The sequence below is a fragment of the Rhodamnia argentea genome, chromosome 3 (assembly GCF_020921035.1).
Source record: "Rhodamnia argentea isolate NSW1041297 chromosome 3, ASM2092103v1, whole genome shotgun sequence".
Classification (NCBI taxonomy): Eukaryota; Viridiplantae; Streptophyta; class Magnoliopsida; order Myrtales; family Myrtaceae; genus Rhodamnia; species Rhodamnia argentea.
The window spans coordinates 32,440,468-32,457,126 of NC_063152.1; the positions used below are offsets into that span (position 1 = coordinate 32,440,468).

The window sequence follows — 16,659 nt, forward strand, 5'->3', positions numbered from 1 at the left end:
AGTGAACCCATCAATTTTAGGCCTAAACGGGCCCAACATTAAAAAAAAAAAAAGAACAAAAACCATTTGCCGAAACCACATATTGCCGATAGGCATGCGGCCATGCTAGGACGCTAGTATCACAAATGCGTGGTTCTACTCCAGCACTCTACAAAAAGGCATAGCAAATGGTTTTTTTCTTGTTCGTTTATTAGAGTCTCCTTCTTATCTTCATTGCGAGGTAGAGCAGCTTGGTAGCTTGCAAGACTCATAACCTTGATGTCACGGGTTCAAATCCCGTCTCCGCCCATGTTAAAATAATGTACTTAATGGTATTTCGATAAAATTGATTATGATAGTATAGTGAATGGTTCTATCCTCCCAAGAAAAAGGTGGCAATAATAAAAAATGATAATTAATTTAATTACTAGTTAATAGTTAACAGAGCCAAACCCATATATAAATAAAGTTGATTGTTGTCCCAAGAAGCATTTGCATCATTGCACGTGGCAAACTGTCTTTCCATGAGTTGCACCCCAAGAAGCTGCTTACGGGACAAGTGAAATTGACAAAAAAAAAAAAAAACACACACACAATTGTACCCATTTCTTTAATAAAAACTTTACATCCTAAGTTATCATCCCATTCCAAGAAGTCAACTGTTTTTTTTTTTATAGAGCTAAGTCCCCTGAATTAAACAAAGGCATAGCCGTATAACACCTCGACCCGTATCGAGAAACATCCCGCTCATTTCGTCATCGAAAATGAAACTTTTTCTCTAATTTATGTGGCTAATAAGTGCGTACAAACTCTCGTTAACGCGGCCCTTAATCAAGCGATCAAATCATTGTTTGCGTACAAACTCTCGTTAACGTGGCCCTTAATCAAGTGATCAAATCATTGACAATACAATCATTAACGTGACCCATAATATTTCGTCAATAGTTGAATAAAATGCCACAGCCAGCTCGACATCGATTCGATATGATAATGCAGAATTAATCTGTTCACGAAGTTCCCGTCAGCCGATTGTAGGTGCAAATGCTAACAAGTTTTGTTTGTGGGGATGGAATGTGCCGATCGCAGGCGAATTGGTAGTTACCACGATATGAAATAGGCAATAAAGTGAAGAGCAAAGATACAGGAATTTACGTGATTCGACGGGGCGCCTGCAATAGAGTTCTCTTGGCTGGCTGGCCTCTTCATGAGAAGAGTCTCTCTCGATGTTGAAGAAGAGAAAAGCCATAAGCTTTACTCGAAAACTTCACGAGTTTGGCAATCATAGTTCACAGAGTGCAAGAATTTCGATCCTCCAGCATAGCTCAGCGACCACAAAGGTAATTGATCACCAGAAGACGTATAGAATGAAACCCATCAGTTTGAATTTTCTTACCAATCTTTACATTACGATCTCTTATTACACCTTTACATTGCGTTTCAAACCCAGTTTCTGGACAGCTTAACCAAATCAATTGGCCTCCAATTCATCGTCCGCTGCTGATTCGACCTTTCCCAACGACTCCGAGTCGAGAGAAATTCGGCCCGCATATTGCTGAACCACCAAGACCGAAGCCAAAGTAGAGAACTCCGATGAAGACAGTAAGCTACCAACTGGCCCCAGCTCCGGGGTGTCGCTCTTTGTGTTCATCGCCGCAGCTATCTGGCCCTCCGGCCTCCGGCCGACCAAAAACAGATTGCAGCGGCTAAATTCCTTGATTGCATCGATAACTTCTCCAGGAGTTTCTACTTGTCTCTCTTCATATTTGATAGAATCCGCAACCGTATTCTTAAATTCAGAGAGGAACATCTCGTCACCTGGCATTGACATGGTGTGGGAAGAAGCATCGTCTTTGATGTCAACTCCAACAATTTCCCCGGCAATCTCGGGGCTCACTACGAATCGGACCACCGATAGACTAATCCCAGGATGCTCCACCATGCGTCTGCCATAAGCCAGAGCTTCACGATCATCTCGACCCCCGAAGAACAGGACAGTTATGGTTGAGGAAACGTTGCTTGCTGGCACATGGGAGCCTCCTCCGAGCCCACGGTCCACCAAGATCCCGACTGAGCATGGAGCGTGCTCGAGAACCCTCCTGTTGATGCACCGAAAGTCGTTCCGAGTCGTCTCCATCACCCCGTCAAGCCTCTGGTGCTTGTGGAACGGCATAATTATAATGGCAGCCCTCTTCCTCTCAGCACTGGCACAGATATCCTCGTGTATGGTGGCCATTGCGGAAATCGCCGTCATTGGGCGGATCAACACGTGGCTGAGCTGCCGGAAAGCCTCGAAAGCCACGACAATCTGGTTATCAGGGTCTTGCCCCTTGTTCCAGAATGGAAGCCCGTTCTTCCGCGCCTTGTGGACCATGAGAATCGCAGACGACCTCTCGGAGAGCTCCATGAGGTGCATGGCGTAGACGCAGAGCCCTTCCCTCTTCTCCGTGCCCCGTGAGGCCTCGATGAGGTTGATGAATGTAGGGATATTCCTGATGCTGTGGAAGCAGGCGAAGATACGGAGCTGCGTCTCGGGATTTTTCCTCTCGATCGTTTTGTGCTTGTAAGTGCCTTTGCTTCTCATCTGAGCAGGCTTGTATACTGCCACTACTAGGGGGGTCGTGATGAAGGTCGTGAACACGGCCATCAGGACCATAATGGCAAATGTTTGATCATTCAATACCTGCCGTATCGATTTTGTAACAGCAGAACAATCAAAAGAATAGCTTTAACCTTGGCAAAATACAGAGTACAATCGAACAAAATGAAAAATTGATCTCACCTTCCTGTCTTTCCCAATATTGAGGACGATGAGCTCCACTAATCCTTTAGTGTTCATCAAGAACCCCAAAGCGAGAGCCTCCTTAAAGGGGACTTTGAACGAAAGGGTCGCGACCAATGTGCCGAAAATCTTCCCGAAACAGGCCGTGCATATAACCAAAACAAGGAGGCCCCAGGACTGAGCGCCCTGGATTGTTGCTACGTTCGTCTTCAGACCACTCGATACAAAGTAGAGCGGAAGGAACAAACCCGAAATGAGATCCTCAACTTTCTCAACGAGTGCCCCAGCAAATGGCCCATCTTTCGGGACAAGAACCCCGATCACGAAAGCGCCAAAAAGGGCGTGAATCCCAATGGTATCAGTCACGAAACCTGCGGCTAAAACGCCAGCCAAGGTAGCGCATACGTACATCTCATCGACTGGCTCACCCTCGGGGCATTGCTTCGCCATCCACCTGAAAATAGGTGGGACGCATAATATGCAGGCGACGACAAAAGCGATGCCGCACAAGAAGACCCATAGAGAAACAAGAGGAGAACGGCCGGTTCCCGAAAGGGCAATCGCCAGGGCAAGCAGAACCCACGCAGCTATATCGTTGACGGCTGCGGCTGACATGGCCATCTGGCCGACGTCAGTTGTCAGAAGCTTGAGCTCGGCCAGGATACGCGCCAGAACTGGGAATGCTGTGATGGAAAGTGCGACCCCCATGAACACAAGGAATGGCGGTCCATCAACCCCTTTGGAAATCGTCTCTTTGAGGGCCAAAGATGTGCCAATTCCCAATGCGAACGGGAGGCTAATCCCGGCCGCTGCAATGCTCAGGGCTTTCTTGCCCGTCCGGCGGAGTGACTTCGGGTCAAGCTCGAGGCCAACAAGGAAGAGGAAGAAGAGGAGGCCCAGGTTGGCCAGAGTGTCCAACACCGTGAGACTTCTCGACGGGAAAATCCTCTGGAGATAGTGGTGATTTCGACCCAGCGCCGATGGACCAAGCAGTATCCCTCCCTACCATAAAGCACATCAACACGCGAAAACGACACCACTTGTTCAGCGCGTTCTATTACCAAAAACAAATGTCATGATTTCAATCAATAACAACACCATACTTCACTCCTACAATCTCTTGGGAAAATTACCAAAGCATAGCGCTTAGCAGTGTTCATAACATTTGCCATATCTAGGGTCAAAACAAGTCCCTAACAACATCTAACCAGTGCTCTTTATCAGTACATACGAGAACCAGACGCCTTAATTGACGCCACAGCTTCAACACTATTAGCATCCTTCCGGGGTTCGTATCAAATCAATCCAGCACGAATTTTTCTAAAATGAACAGATTTCTCCTCCAAATTCTCACCAGATTAACATAATTTAAAGCCGTTAAAAAGCAACCACGTTCGTTAAAGCAAACAGAATCAACTCTTACCCAGCACTTCCGAAGCAAAACAAGCCAAAGTTTTCATCTTTTTCAACAAGTGCAGTGCCCTTCATGGAGAAAATCCCAGAAATGAAAACAGAGAAGGAAAACACAAAAAAAAAACAACGGAACAGAGGAGGAAGACTCCACTGTACGGAGCGAAACCACATACCACGATCTCAGCAATGACGCGAGGTTGCCTCAGCGGCCTGAGGAGGAAAGCGAGGAGCCGAGTGACCAGAACGACGAGGCATATCTGCAGTATCGCGAGCGGGAGCGCGAAGTCCAGGGGGTTGTCGCCTTGGAACACCCCGTTCGAGGTCGCGTTCATCGCTGCAGGACACGAGCTCGCGTTCGTCCCGGTGGCCGCCATTCCTCTCCGCCGTTCGCCGTCGCTAGTTCTCTCTCTCCAACACACTCGAGTCTCCCTGCAGAAAGCCGAAAGATTAGCGGCCGGGATTCCGTGTACCGAGCGCGCAACCCCCCACCCAAATCTGATACGATCTCGAGTTTTTATGAAGGCTTTTTACGGAAAAACGCAAGCCAACCCAATGGCATGATAGTGCCAACTAAGCTCAAAAGTAGGAAAGGAGCAACATTTAAGGTATTAAGGCTAAGATTGCTTAAAAAGGAAGGATTAAAGATCAAATTTTTGGCGGAATTCTGGAATTGGACCATTTATCCCATGGTGGATATACATTACTAATCACAACTTACCATTGGTAATTCACGTGCAGACGTGGCAGCAAACCTGCATGGCTTAGCCAAACGTGGCATGCGACAACCAAGGTCCATGCGCGTACAGTCCACCAACCCCGAGCCATCGAAATGAATGTGACAAAATCCCGACAGAAAAATTTAATTTTGGACGAACAAAGGTCGATCCGGTTCCCATTCGACCCAGGAGGAGGAGGAATATGAAAACCCTTTTGCCTATTTTCAAGTGAGCATGTGCTGGTTATTTCTTTACACGACGAGTGCTTTCAGGAAAGTCAAAGCTATATTTTAGTGCCAAAAAGAATGGAACAAGAAAAGGATTAATGCCACTAACGGTACCCCCATTTCGTACTCATCCCAAACCAAGAAATTTGCAAAAAGAGAGAAGGAATATGAAACCTTTGGTCTATTTTAAGTGATTAGTGCTGGTTATATTCTTTATATAACAAGTGTATTTAGGACAGTCGAATCTACATTTTTATTGCCAAAAAGAAAAGAAGAGTAAAATACTAATCCTAACTTGAGGATTAATGCCATTAATGGTGCCTTATTTTCGCACTTACCCCAAACTAAAAATGACATATCGTTATCCCGATTCAAATCTATCCTCCACATCGGATTTCATACTGCTAATAGATTTATGTGGGGAGTATCAATTGGGGATTTTTTTTCACGAGGATCAACTTGGGATATCTTATTGGGTTGGGGTAAATTCATCGTGGATATCAGGGGTTCGAGGTTTTTAATGGAATTAACCTAGGTCAAAGTGATTAACGTGTCGCCGATGACTTCTACCTCATGATGGAAGGTCGATTTCACACGCTTTTATCCGGAAGGATCAAACAGAAGCTCGTACACCTCTGTTGGTCCAATTATAGTTGGGTCGTGGGCGTGGTTGACTTTGCAAGTAAATGACAACGTGGCATTTTTCTTTTAATCTAAAATAATCAGTCGAAGATCTGCCATGCTTTCCCAAAAACACACGGCACATAAGCCCAATTTGCATTCCCCCTCTGATGACGATGACGATGACGATGACGATGATGATGATGATTATTATTATTATTATTATTATTATTATTATTATTATTCGTATAATCCTTATTATTAGCCTTGAATTTGCACGCTCACCTTACCATATTGCCTTCGAGAGGGAAATAGCATATATGGAAATATAATCCAAGAAAGATCAGGACAAGAAAGAGTTTAGAATCGTCCATTCACGATCCGATATCCATGCTTTTATTACGAAGGTTTTGCATCTATTACGAACTGTCAAAGTGAAGTGATTAAGGGTCCGGCATCATCATGCGATCCGAAGACCGAGAAATGGATCGGTCCGTCACCGGAGCCTTGCCGGCGTATCAGCAGGACACCACAAGAAGAAATTCAAGAGGGGAGGTTGACTTCTGTTGTTAGGGTAATGTCAACGATGGGCTATTGTCCACAAGAAAATATTCAAGAAAATATACTCATGCTCTGCAACTCTTTCTATTCTTCTATGTACGTTTTCCTGGAAAATTTGAAGACAGCAAGACGATACACAGAGAGAGAGAGAGAGAGAGAGAGAGAGAGAGAGAGACCTGGATCACTGGGAGGAAACTTGGCGGAGTCTTGTGCGGGCCGTATCTTCTGCTCTCGGCGGAAGGAGACGCCACCAGTGCACTCCCGTTTCAAGTGTTACAGTGTTAATGGCGGAATCTTGAAGGGTTTATCGCAGTGCACAGAAAATGGAGGGGAAGGACGAGGTTGAAGATGTCCGACCCAGATGGCCCTCCCCGTATAAATAGGATCTCCCTCGCAATAAACGGGAATATTACCAACTCTGCCCTTCTTCTCCGGCTTTTCCACTTCGATCACGTTTCTTTTTCCAATTTTGCTTCTTCTTCTTTTATTTATTTATTGGGGTTCGATACTTTTTCCAAGTTTCATCGTTTAATTTCTTTTAAGGAGCCCCATGATATGCACAACTGCAAGCAATTGCAAATGTGGGATTTGGATCAATTTAGCCAGGCAAGAGACGAAATATGTTCGATATTGATGTTGGTGTTATGCTCGACGATGATATTTACTTTGTTCTGCAGTTATTGGAGTTTGTTAAGCCCGAAATCCTCCGATGTGCCTTGCGAGTGCCTTGCGAGTATTATTTTGCTTAATGAATGAAAAAAAAATCAAATATAGATGAGGTCGTTTGCGTAAAATTTATACCATATTACGGGCGTATAAAGTACTCGTTTATTTATTTATTTATTTATTTAGGGGTGTATAATGTACTTGTTTATTTATTTATTTTGGGTAAGTGGGACCTACTTGTGCATGATTCACCAATCAAAGGTGAGCAGTCGGCTGCCCCTCCCAATCACAATGGCGTGCCGGAGAAAGTCAACTAAAAAGTTATTAACATCACGGAAATTAGTCAAAGGACCAACTCGGGAGACATTTCACGCTCGGCCAAAAAACAAAAATAGCAATTTTTTTTTCTATGCAGAGTGTCCTCAAAAGCAATTTATAAAAATATGGACGCAGCTGTACCTGGTCCAAAGGGTGGTCCCTCAAACATTGTGAAATTATTGGAGAAAAGCCATAAGTTTTCGGCAAATTACTCATGTTTGCTTATCACTCTAATCTCATGTGGCAAGTGCTTGATGTTTAGAGTCGGATAGAAGATAACGACAGAGTATTTATGGTGGGCCAACCTCAATTAAGATCGTATAATATGTATTTATACAAGTGAATGACCACAGTATGAATGTATAGAAATTTAATTACAAAAAAGAAATCTCCATAATACATATAAATCACACGTTACTAGTAAGGCCTTGACCAATTTTCGAGCAATTTGCTGGTCTCGGGATAATTTTCTCGCTTCTCTCCATAGTTATCTCGTGATAAATTGATTTGCTTATCGCAACTTAATGAAATCTAAAAAAATTAGCTTTTTTACTTGTTCGTAGAAGTATCAAATTCCCCTCAAGTTCTGAAAAAAAAAAAACCTGAGATTTTGATATATCAACCCGCTTGTCGATATTGAGACATTGTGAAAATTTCAATGCGTGCCCGCCATCATTTCTCCAGTCATTTGTCTTGTTGCATTCAATTTGAGAGGGCTTATATATTGTGTAGCTCGTCTTTCCATCATGTTTTTTGGGCGAACAAAGGGAAAAAAAAATGGAAGCTCGAAAAGTAGGTGTCATTTCTCTACAAACTTTGAGTTTATGATGGGTGGATGGTGGATTTCGATGTGTAGAATAGCAACCTGATGAGTACTACTAGTGCTTCATGTGGGTCGACTTTGATAGGATTGTCTTTATGTTAATCAGCTTTAGAACCATTTAAATCTACAAAGTGGAGATTCACATCTAGACTCCATTTGCTTCGCGAAAAATGAACGATTTGAAAAATATTTTCCTAACAATGACCGCCTATATTTCTTGAAATAATTAATCAATTAAAGATACTTTTGTTATCTCTTGAAATAATTTCGTAGACGATGAAAATATGTTTTATTTATTAGTTTTTGCAAGCGACACAAAAGATCATTTTTAGGAAAGTATTCTCCAAATCGTTCATTTTCCGCGAACACGGACGGAGCCGAGATCTTATCATTCTCAAAAATCATGTATGACACGGTAAGAGTTCCATCGATAACAATGTGAACGCCCTTCAAAATTTCAGATCTTGACGGATACACCATGATAATTAAAGATATTCCTTTCATGAACGTTTCAACTGGCTCAAAAGTCTTGGTCTAGATATTATACTTGATTAAAAGGGCTTATTGTTAAATGGCGTCTTGAGCACCCCAACATAAAATTGTTCTTTATCAAACATTGAAAAATGAGTAAAAGCATCGCAAGATTCTTACGCACTATAGAGAATTAAAAAGAAGAAGAAGTGAAATCTAACTTTTACAATTCTTAAGAATACTGATTACAATAAAATAAGAGTCCAACTATATCATTTGTTTACACCAAATAATGGCCTGCCTGGGCCGTGTTGGGTTTGTAGAGCCCATGGGACATCGTCGGCAAACAGGCCCACAAGTCCAACATTAGTATAAGGGCAATCGCGACAGCCGTGACATACGAAGGATAATCGATAAGCTTCATGGATTGGCAAATCACCAAACGTTCAAGGAACCAACAGTGAGAAGTTACCGAAGGACACATGAAGCCTCGAATCAACCGCACTTGTGGTTAGAGGTTATCAATATCGTAGTTTCTAGACAAATTTAACTTATTGTATCGCCAATTCGTTTCTTGTTCGAGTCATTGTGGAACTCAAGACCACTGTAAAAAGAATCCGAAGATCCAGTGCTTTGGTGAAAGATATTTTCTTGATCATTCTAGGCGAAATATCTTTTTGGCACTCTTGATGAGACCATTGCAATTCGATTTGAAGAAGTGTTGATGGCGAGGACTACGAATCAGGAGCCTCGTAATGCTTCAAGAGAGGAAAATCAATCTTCGCATCGAGGCAACGAGAGGCTCCCTGGGTCAAAATCATCGAATGCAAATGCAGCCGCGGATGACAATCCGGATAGGAACCAGATGGATGTTCCACGTGTTCTTACAGATTGTCAGAGGAGAGACTTGGCCTTGGATCTAGTCATGGTGGCTACCATGAGAAGGATGTTTGAAGAGCATCGAACGAACTTAACCAATCATATGGTTAGTCACATCGGCGGAAGTGATCATACTAATGATCGATAATGTGGTGACAGAACTCATTTCTTAATCGGGGTAGTCTAGTCAACCACCACCCCTTCAGGTGAATCATGTGGTTACGGGGTATGTTCCTTCAGCTTCTCTTGTTCGAATCCTCGACAGTACCGTCTATCAAACTGCTTAGGCCCATGATGAAGCAAACGGGAATAATGTCGGAACAACGAATGGGCACATGCTAGTGTCAAACATTGAAAACCCGAGGCCGGTTGCACCACCACCGAATGGTGACAATGTGAGGCCCATCGGTAATGTAGTGCCGCCTCTAGTAGGGGTAATGAACACGTTGAATCCGATAAATATTGGTATGCCACCCACACTAAATTAGGCTACACCCCTTACAAACCGTTGATGCCAAATGGATAACTTCCCGAGGCCACAATCTTCGCCTAGGGGGCAAGCTGGCCAAGTTTTCCCGCCACGCCCTCACCGACTCTGTTTTTCACTATTGCCTATTTGCCTGCCCTCGTAGGCTCTTGCCTAGATCTAAGTGAGGGCCATGAGCCCTCACCAGCCGAGGCCGGCGGCCTCCCGCCGGCCCCAACAAAAGAAAAGAAAAGAAAAGAAAAGAAAAGAAAAAAGGTAGAAAAAAGTTATTGAAAAATTAAAAAATAACAAAATATTATTAAAAATTGTCTAAGACAGGGCCGCCTGGTCAAATGGACTGAATTGATACAAATGCAAAAGATTTATGACTGAATTAACATGGTTTATAACTTTTTTTTGTAATTTTCCCTAAAATTGTTGTTTATCAAACATTTACAATGAGCAAAAGCATCATAAGATTCTTGCGCACTAAAAAGAACTAAAAATGTGAAATCTACTTTTTACAATTCTCAAGTATACTAAATTACAAGCAAAAGAAGAGTCTTTGGTTCAGACTTTCTTTATTGTAGAGGCAACTGTGTTTTAATAGAAATATATCATCCTATCACGCTCGGCGTCGACGTTAAGCGACTTGTCGATATGGTGCCACCAACTGATCAAGTGTTCTAGCTTAGAAAGTTACAAGTATGTACTTTAGGTAGGTCTTTACTTAGAACTTGCACAAAGGAGCATCGTTGAGTTTTTAGTTATTCTAGAAAATTTTCCTTATTATCTTCATAAATTGGATACGTTATTAATGTATAGGCTCTTAGTAAATGCTTATGCATAATGTTTCAATACGAGCCTTTCTTTTTAAATATTGATGGATGATTTGCCACGTCACTTCGTACATTAATATCATGAAAATTTTCATATGATAATGCTAATTTACTATCCTCATTATGATACTAAATTTACATAGTGACAACCACTAAACTTTTCATATGGTCTCACCGTCACAGCTTACATGATTTTGATTAAATCCCGACCGCGCTTTCTCTCCGATGTAATCTCCAATTTGTGCGATTCTTGTTCCACCAAAAAGCTACTGATTTTATCTATTGATAAGTGGCTTGGAATCTCTCAAGTTCCACCTAAAAACATTAAGAAAATACAAATCATAGATTGGGAATAGAGGAGGCTTCCCACACCACAACCACTCTTTGCTTTAAAAAAATAGATTTGGACATAGACTGTGCGAATTTGTAGCATCAAGTTAATTCATAATAGAACAACCGGAGCAGATACATTGGGCACGACTCATTCACACAATAAGAACAATGAAAACTCGAATGGAACACGACACGACAGACACGCCTAACTTTATATGATGATCCAAATCCACATGAATCGATATCAATATGTCGAATTAGAATCCTAGTTATGACACGGCAACACGAATCGCGAGCCCTAATAGCAAGCGCAACTTTTATGCCATCCACACATCATTCAGTGCACAAGAAGAGCGGAACCCACCAACAGCAATGCGGAGGAAAGTAGAGCTGACCACATAGCGGCTGACAATGGAATGCGTCCCGTATCCGTCCTTGCCATCCCTTCAATCACCGGGTATCCCATCACCAAGATGAAGAACGACAGAGCAATCTGCGCGAATAATTTGTCCCAACCTCCCGAAACGAGCACCCTGGCGATTCCTCCGACGAAGGAAGCCATGCTCAAAATGACTAGACCCACCATCGGGGCCAAGAACACGACCGACGTCTGGAAATCGAACACGCCCTTCTCGTACCTCTCCGATTGCTCGTCGTTGGCGATCTTATTAGTAGGCAAGAAGCTCGCCCCCCTCACGCCTGTGTTCGTCAGGACCGCGTTCACGCTCCCGTACAAGTAAGTGGTCACCGAGTGGATCATCCAGATCCGTTGCTCGTTTATGAACGTCCGAACCGAGTGTCCGCTCTCGACGACCTCGTGGAGATGCTTGGAAAGAGAAGATAGGAAAACGAAGCAATACACGAGGAATAACGAGCTCGAGACCTGACATGCCGAAACCATTGATGTTCAAGACTGTATGTTACTCGAATTCGACCCTAGGAAAGACTCGATCAATTAAGGAGAAGAAGAAACTTACAGATGAGAATAGCTTACCTCTGGAAAGATGGGGATGCCATTGAATAGGCATATCTGCGGAATGGTGGCAAAGCAGCAGAGAGGCAAGCAATAGAGTGGCAAAAAAGCCAACTCAGCATAACACATGGTCTGTAGAATGCTCATCCTCCATGGCGCATAGATCAGAGGAGAAAATCTGGAGAACCCGACCTGAGCCAACCCGGAACTCCATCTCGTGACTTGAACCATTAGGTCGTTCAAGTTCGTCGTGGAAGCCCCTAGGAATTGCGGCCGCGGTGGGAAGCAGTACACCGATCTCCATCCCTTGCAGTGCAAGGCGAAGCTGGTGAAGAAGTCTTCGGCCACAGATCCGTACATGAAACCAACCTGAATAAGAGCGACCGCGAGGTAAATCAAAAGGAAATGGAGTTGCTAATCGGGGGCAAGTGACGAGGGTTTCGGTTCGTCGTGTTTCTTTTGATTGTACTTGCCTCTTGACCCCATTTTGTTCCATTTTCATAGTGACAAGAGGCTAAAAGTTCGGTTTCTGTGGAGGCCGCTCTTGGGTCGCTGAGGATGTTCTTGTTAAGCTTGTCGCCCCGCTGAAGATGTTTGATAAACTCATTCGAATGGCCAAAGATTGCTTTTAAATCCGCGAGATTAGTGGTAATACCTTGCCAATCAGCAAGAGAAGCAGTTAGTAACATCGCATTTTATTTGCTATGCAAGGACTCTCTCCTAATATGTGCCTATGTTGACTTACCTTCTTGCATGGATTTGCCATAAAAGGACTCTCTCTTGACATAAAAGCCAGAACCAGATAATAAAGGTCCTTGCAACCCGTCCATTCCAAACCATAATGTCTGAAATAAAGCCAAAGTTATAGAGTTAAAAATGGATGTGGTCAAAAATATTCCACACGTACGATTTGCTCCATAAGGCTGAGGGTCTTAGTAAATGCATAATCGAAAACTTGATCAAGATTACAGTCTTTTTCTCTCACCCCAAATGGCAATCTGATTTTACTGTCGTAGATGTCGTTCTCGCTGATATTATGGAACAGCTGAGGAAATTGAACGAACGAAAGCGAGGGAGACATCTTCGCGTCCAAGTGGAAGCACATTGCCCGCCTTGCCGAGGATGGGTCGTTGCAGTACATGTCGCAGTCCAGCACCAACACGTACGGCGAGTTGCTTACCACCCCCGACACGCGAAGCTGCAAAGAAGGAGCGGTATCAAGCAGTGTAATCGATGTTACGAGTACAGCCGATATGCGAGACTTGAGCAGCATACCAGAACATTGAGAGCTCCGGCTTTGAAGTTATGAGAGTGAGAAGGCCTCTTTTCCCTGGAGACGTAAACGAGCAGAGGCATCTGTTGTTGGTCAGCTCGCACAACTTCGTCTGAGGAACTTCCATGGATCACCTGCAGAATAATTTCGATTTCTTTATGTCCCTTGAACAAGAGTCTCGACTAGAGCTTTTCCGTTTGCTCATCAAGGGGAACGGAATGGAGCCAACTTTATAAAAGTAGGTCACAGTCCCACGTGTCAAAATGGGCTCGAATCTCCCTATTTATGGAGATGATCGATGTTCAAATCTGCATTTATGGAAAGTAAAGGAACAACTATCTGAAGAGTTGGTATCTTACAGTTTGATAGTACTGTCGTTATTTCCGACCTTACAATTTTCTAATTAATGAGTATTTTATGCAAAACACGCGGTGATGGTGTGGATCTACAGCTAGAAATAATTGACAATACCGTCAGACTTCTATGAAAGCATTTCCTATTACATGATTATAACATGTAATGGTTAAAAATTATGGGCAAACATGTATTACTCCTAAGTTCGGTGCGGTTTTATGTAAGGGAAATGCTTCCCCGACGATCTTGTCAGAAACGGAACAATCTCAACAGTAAATCCACACACACCATCGATAAAATATTTTACATAAAACACTTATTGATTGGAGGATCGTGTACTAAAAAATAACCGATAGTATTGTCATACTGTCGGGCTAGCAGCTTTCTTTATATAATATCTCAACAAAAAAGAAATCGTACCTCAATGGTAGACGGATGATCCAGCCTCGCATTCCTTGATTCACTTTGGTGCCTAATCCTGTATCCATTTATATGCGCCTCGAACAATTCGTACTTCTCCTGAAAAAGTTGCAAATAACGAAGCTACATCAGTTTATGAGACACACAGCCTTTGTCGATTCCTTTCAAATTGGAGAGTTAGTGAGAACCTTTCATTGAAATGCGAATGCTCGTGCTACAACTCTTTATTTCTGAAGCTCAGTCTGCTTTTGTGGCCTGCTTTCAATACTTCTCAAGTGTTCTATGTGTAACTAAAGTTTTACTATTCAAGAAACTGTTACACCCCGTGACTATTTGCTCCAAGATAAACGTAGCATTATATGGAGAAGAAATTCTTCTAGCGACCCACATTAAAAGAGCCATTAGCCATGAAGTCTTGAAGCACTCCCCCTGACAATTCTTGAAACGTCTTGATAAGAGCTCCTCTTTTCTTTATGAAAGCATTTACTCATTGTCGGATGGTGAAGGGGCTACCTAAAGATAACCCACCACAAATTATGTTGATTTCCTTTCGTCTTAATTTTCTTCTGACACCCACCATAAATCAAGACATCCTTTAAGGATACTAACAGCCGAATCTAGAACCCAATAACCTAGATGCTCAAATCTTCAACGATCAATTTTTTGTTGTTTTAACATTTTTGAACCAAAAACTTCCGCTTGAACCTGTCTAAACATAGCCAGTTGATAAAGGGGGGCCGGTCTAAGCAAGTACTTTATGGCCTAGTAGCCAACCGAACACATCCTTCAATCAGGCTACTTAGAACCAAGAGATAATGCGTTAAATGACAACATTAGCAAGAGAAATTCTAGGGGTACCGAAAGTTTAGTAAAACTCTATACTAAATCATGTGGCATTAGATATGATATGTTTTGATTTAATTCCTTTTTTTTTTTTGTCTAAGTTTTGATTGAATACTCGTGTAGTTGGGTCTAGATATAATACATTAGTATAAAGAGAACTTTTACCGGCTATTGTATTCACTGTTGATTCGAGGGTTGGTGAGACAATAGACAATTAAAGTCTTCAAATGGCTGAAGAACTGCATCGCTTTGAGCTCCAGGTTTCATTTGTTTGAATATGAAAATATTTTTCAAAAGATGATTGTTTGTATCATTTGTAGAAATTAATGAACGAAAAATATTTTTATCGTTCATGAAATTTTTTAGGCATAATTTTTTTTCGATAATAAAAATACTTTTCAAAATAACCATTTCTCGCAAAATATACCGAGCCTTGCTCCAATTCTATTTTTCCTTGGTATTTTGGTTTTTAGTGTACAGATCGGTCAAATCTAACAGCACAATGAACGGATGCAGATTGCAGCTTCGATGCCTGAATAATGCCGACTACGTGTGAGAGAATTTGCATTAAATTGGCGAAAGGAAAAATACAAAGAAGATAAAGTAACACAACGTCATCATAGAGAATTATGACGTCACCGAACAAAACTAACCTTGACCTCCTGCTTCTCGTAGTCATACCCCTCGCCAGTGCTCACATCCGCTTCATCCATGAAATAAGCCTTGGGACACCTCGTCTTCAGTCCATACCTCTTGCAAAACGGCAGCCACGTTCTCGCGAAGTCGTACGCCTCCCTCATCCCGCACAGCGTGAGCGGCGACCCGCCGTCGTCCGATAGATACACGTGGAGCTTCTCCGGCGGATAGTCCAGCGACATCGCCGTTATCACCGTGTTCATCACCTCCACGGTGGGCTCCTTGTCCGGGTCCGCCGTGCACACCAGCACGTCTATAGCCGGGAGCTCCCCATCCCCGGGCAAGCGCTCGGGAAAGGCGTCCCGGGACACGGGCCGCCATCGGAAGGCCCGGTGCAGCAGCCACGTGAGGGACAGCGTCAGCTCGCCCAGGAAAATGAGGAGCCAAGCCAAAGTGGTGGGTTGGTCTGGCGTGCTAGCTCCCTCGGTGAAGAAGAAGGAAGCTCTGTAGCGTATGAGGATGAGCAAAGCCGTCCCGTGGACGAGCATGTGCGCCCGGTTGATGATGATCGATTTCGGGTTGACATGGCAAAGGTTCAGAGGGCGTGAATGATGCTCCATGGCTCTTTCCTCCTGTATTCTCGAGGCAGCAGTTCCGGCTTTTGGATCGGTGCTCGGCGAAGGTGGTCGATAGAGGAGGAGGAGGAGGAGGAAGAGGAGAGGAGGCCAGCTTTGGATAAAGGTTTTTGCAAATGCGAAACCAAACGCACTCCTTTTTAATGTGGAGAGAAAGAAAAGCAATGTGAGGAAATTGGGATGGTAAATTCATATTGAATAGGGCATGGAACGTTACATCCCGCATCTAACCTAACTTAGTCCCGATAATTTACGGAATGCCACGTCATCCAACTCGTTTTTACATGTACGGTATTTATCCTCTTGGGATGCATATAACAAAACTTTTACTCTAAAAATTAATTTTTTATACTTCTGAAGAGAAGTAAATTTTTTTCATTTATTTAAGTGGCTCCAAAATTACTTTTAAAGTAAAAAAAAAAAGCTCTAGAAGT

General features: G+C 43.1%; 2 protein-coding genes across 4 annotated transcripts; both read right to left on the bottom strand.

The window, feature by feature from the left end:
- Window positions 1-1,214: 1,214 nt before the first annotated feature.
- On the bottom strand, window positions 1,215-6,622 carry LOC115754713 (cation/H(+) antiporter 18-like). Of its 2 annotated transcripts, none has more exons than XM_048276555.1 (4): window positions 6,473-6,622; window positions 4,345-4,596; window positions 2,759-3,760; window positions 1,215-2,659 (listed from the first exon to the last, which is right to left on the bottom strand). In XM_048276555.1, the coding sequence occupies exons 2-4, from the start codon at window positions 4,543-4,545 to the stop codon at window positions 1,448-1,450; spliced, it is 2,415 nt and encodes an 804-aa protein (XP_048132512.1). In that variant the 5' UTR covers window positions 4,546-4,596; window positions 6,473-6,622; the 3' UTR covers window positions 1,215-1,447. The 2 variants fall into 2 exon arrangements, with proteins under 2 accessions (XP_048132512.1, XP_030549699.1); XM_030693839.1 differs by having other exon boundaries at window positions 4,345-4,599.
- A 4,792-nt stretch (window positions 6,623-11,414) lies between these two features.
- Window positions 11,415-16,300, bottom strand: LOC115754692 (cellulose synthase A catalytic subunit 4 [UDP-forming]-like). 2 transcript variants are annotated; one of them, XM_030693802.2, is made up of 8 exons: window positions 15,608-16,300; window positions 14,112-14,210; window positions 13,340-13,471; window positions 13,050-13,262; window positions 12,810-12,909; window positions 12,538-12,719; window positions 12,086-12,433; window positions 11,415-11,974 (listed from the first exon to the last, which is right to left on the bottom strand). In XM_030693802.2, exons 1-8 carry the CDS (start codon window positions 16,208-16,210, stop codon window positions 11,429-11,431), a joined length of 2,223 nt encoding a protein of 740 aa, XP_030549662.2. In that variant the 5' UTR covers window positions 16,211-16,300; the 3' UTR covers window positions 11,415-11,428. The 2 variants fall into 2 exon arrangements, with proteins under 2 accessions (XP_030549662.2, XP_030549664.2); XM_030693804.2 differs by lacking the exon at window positions 14,112-14,210.
- Window positions 16,301-16,659: the final 359 nt, after the last annotated feature.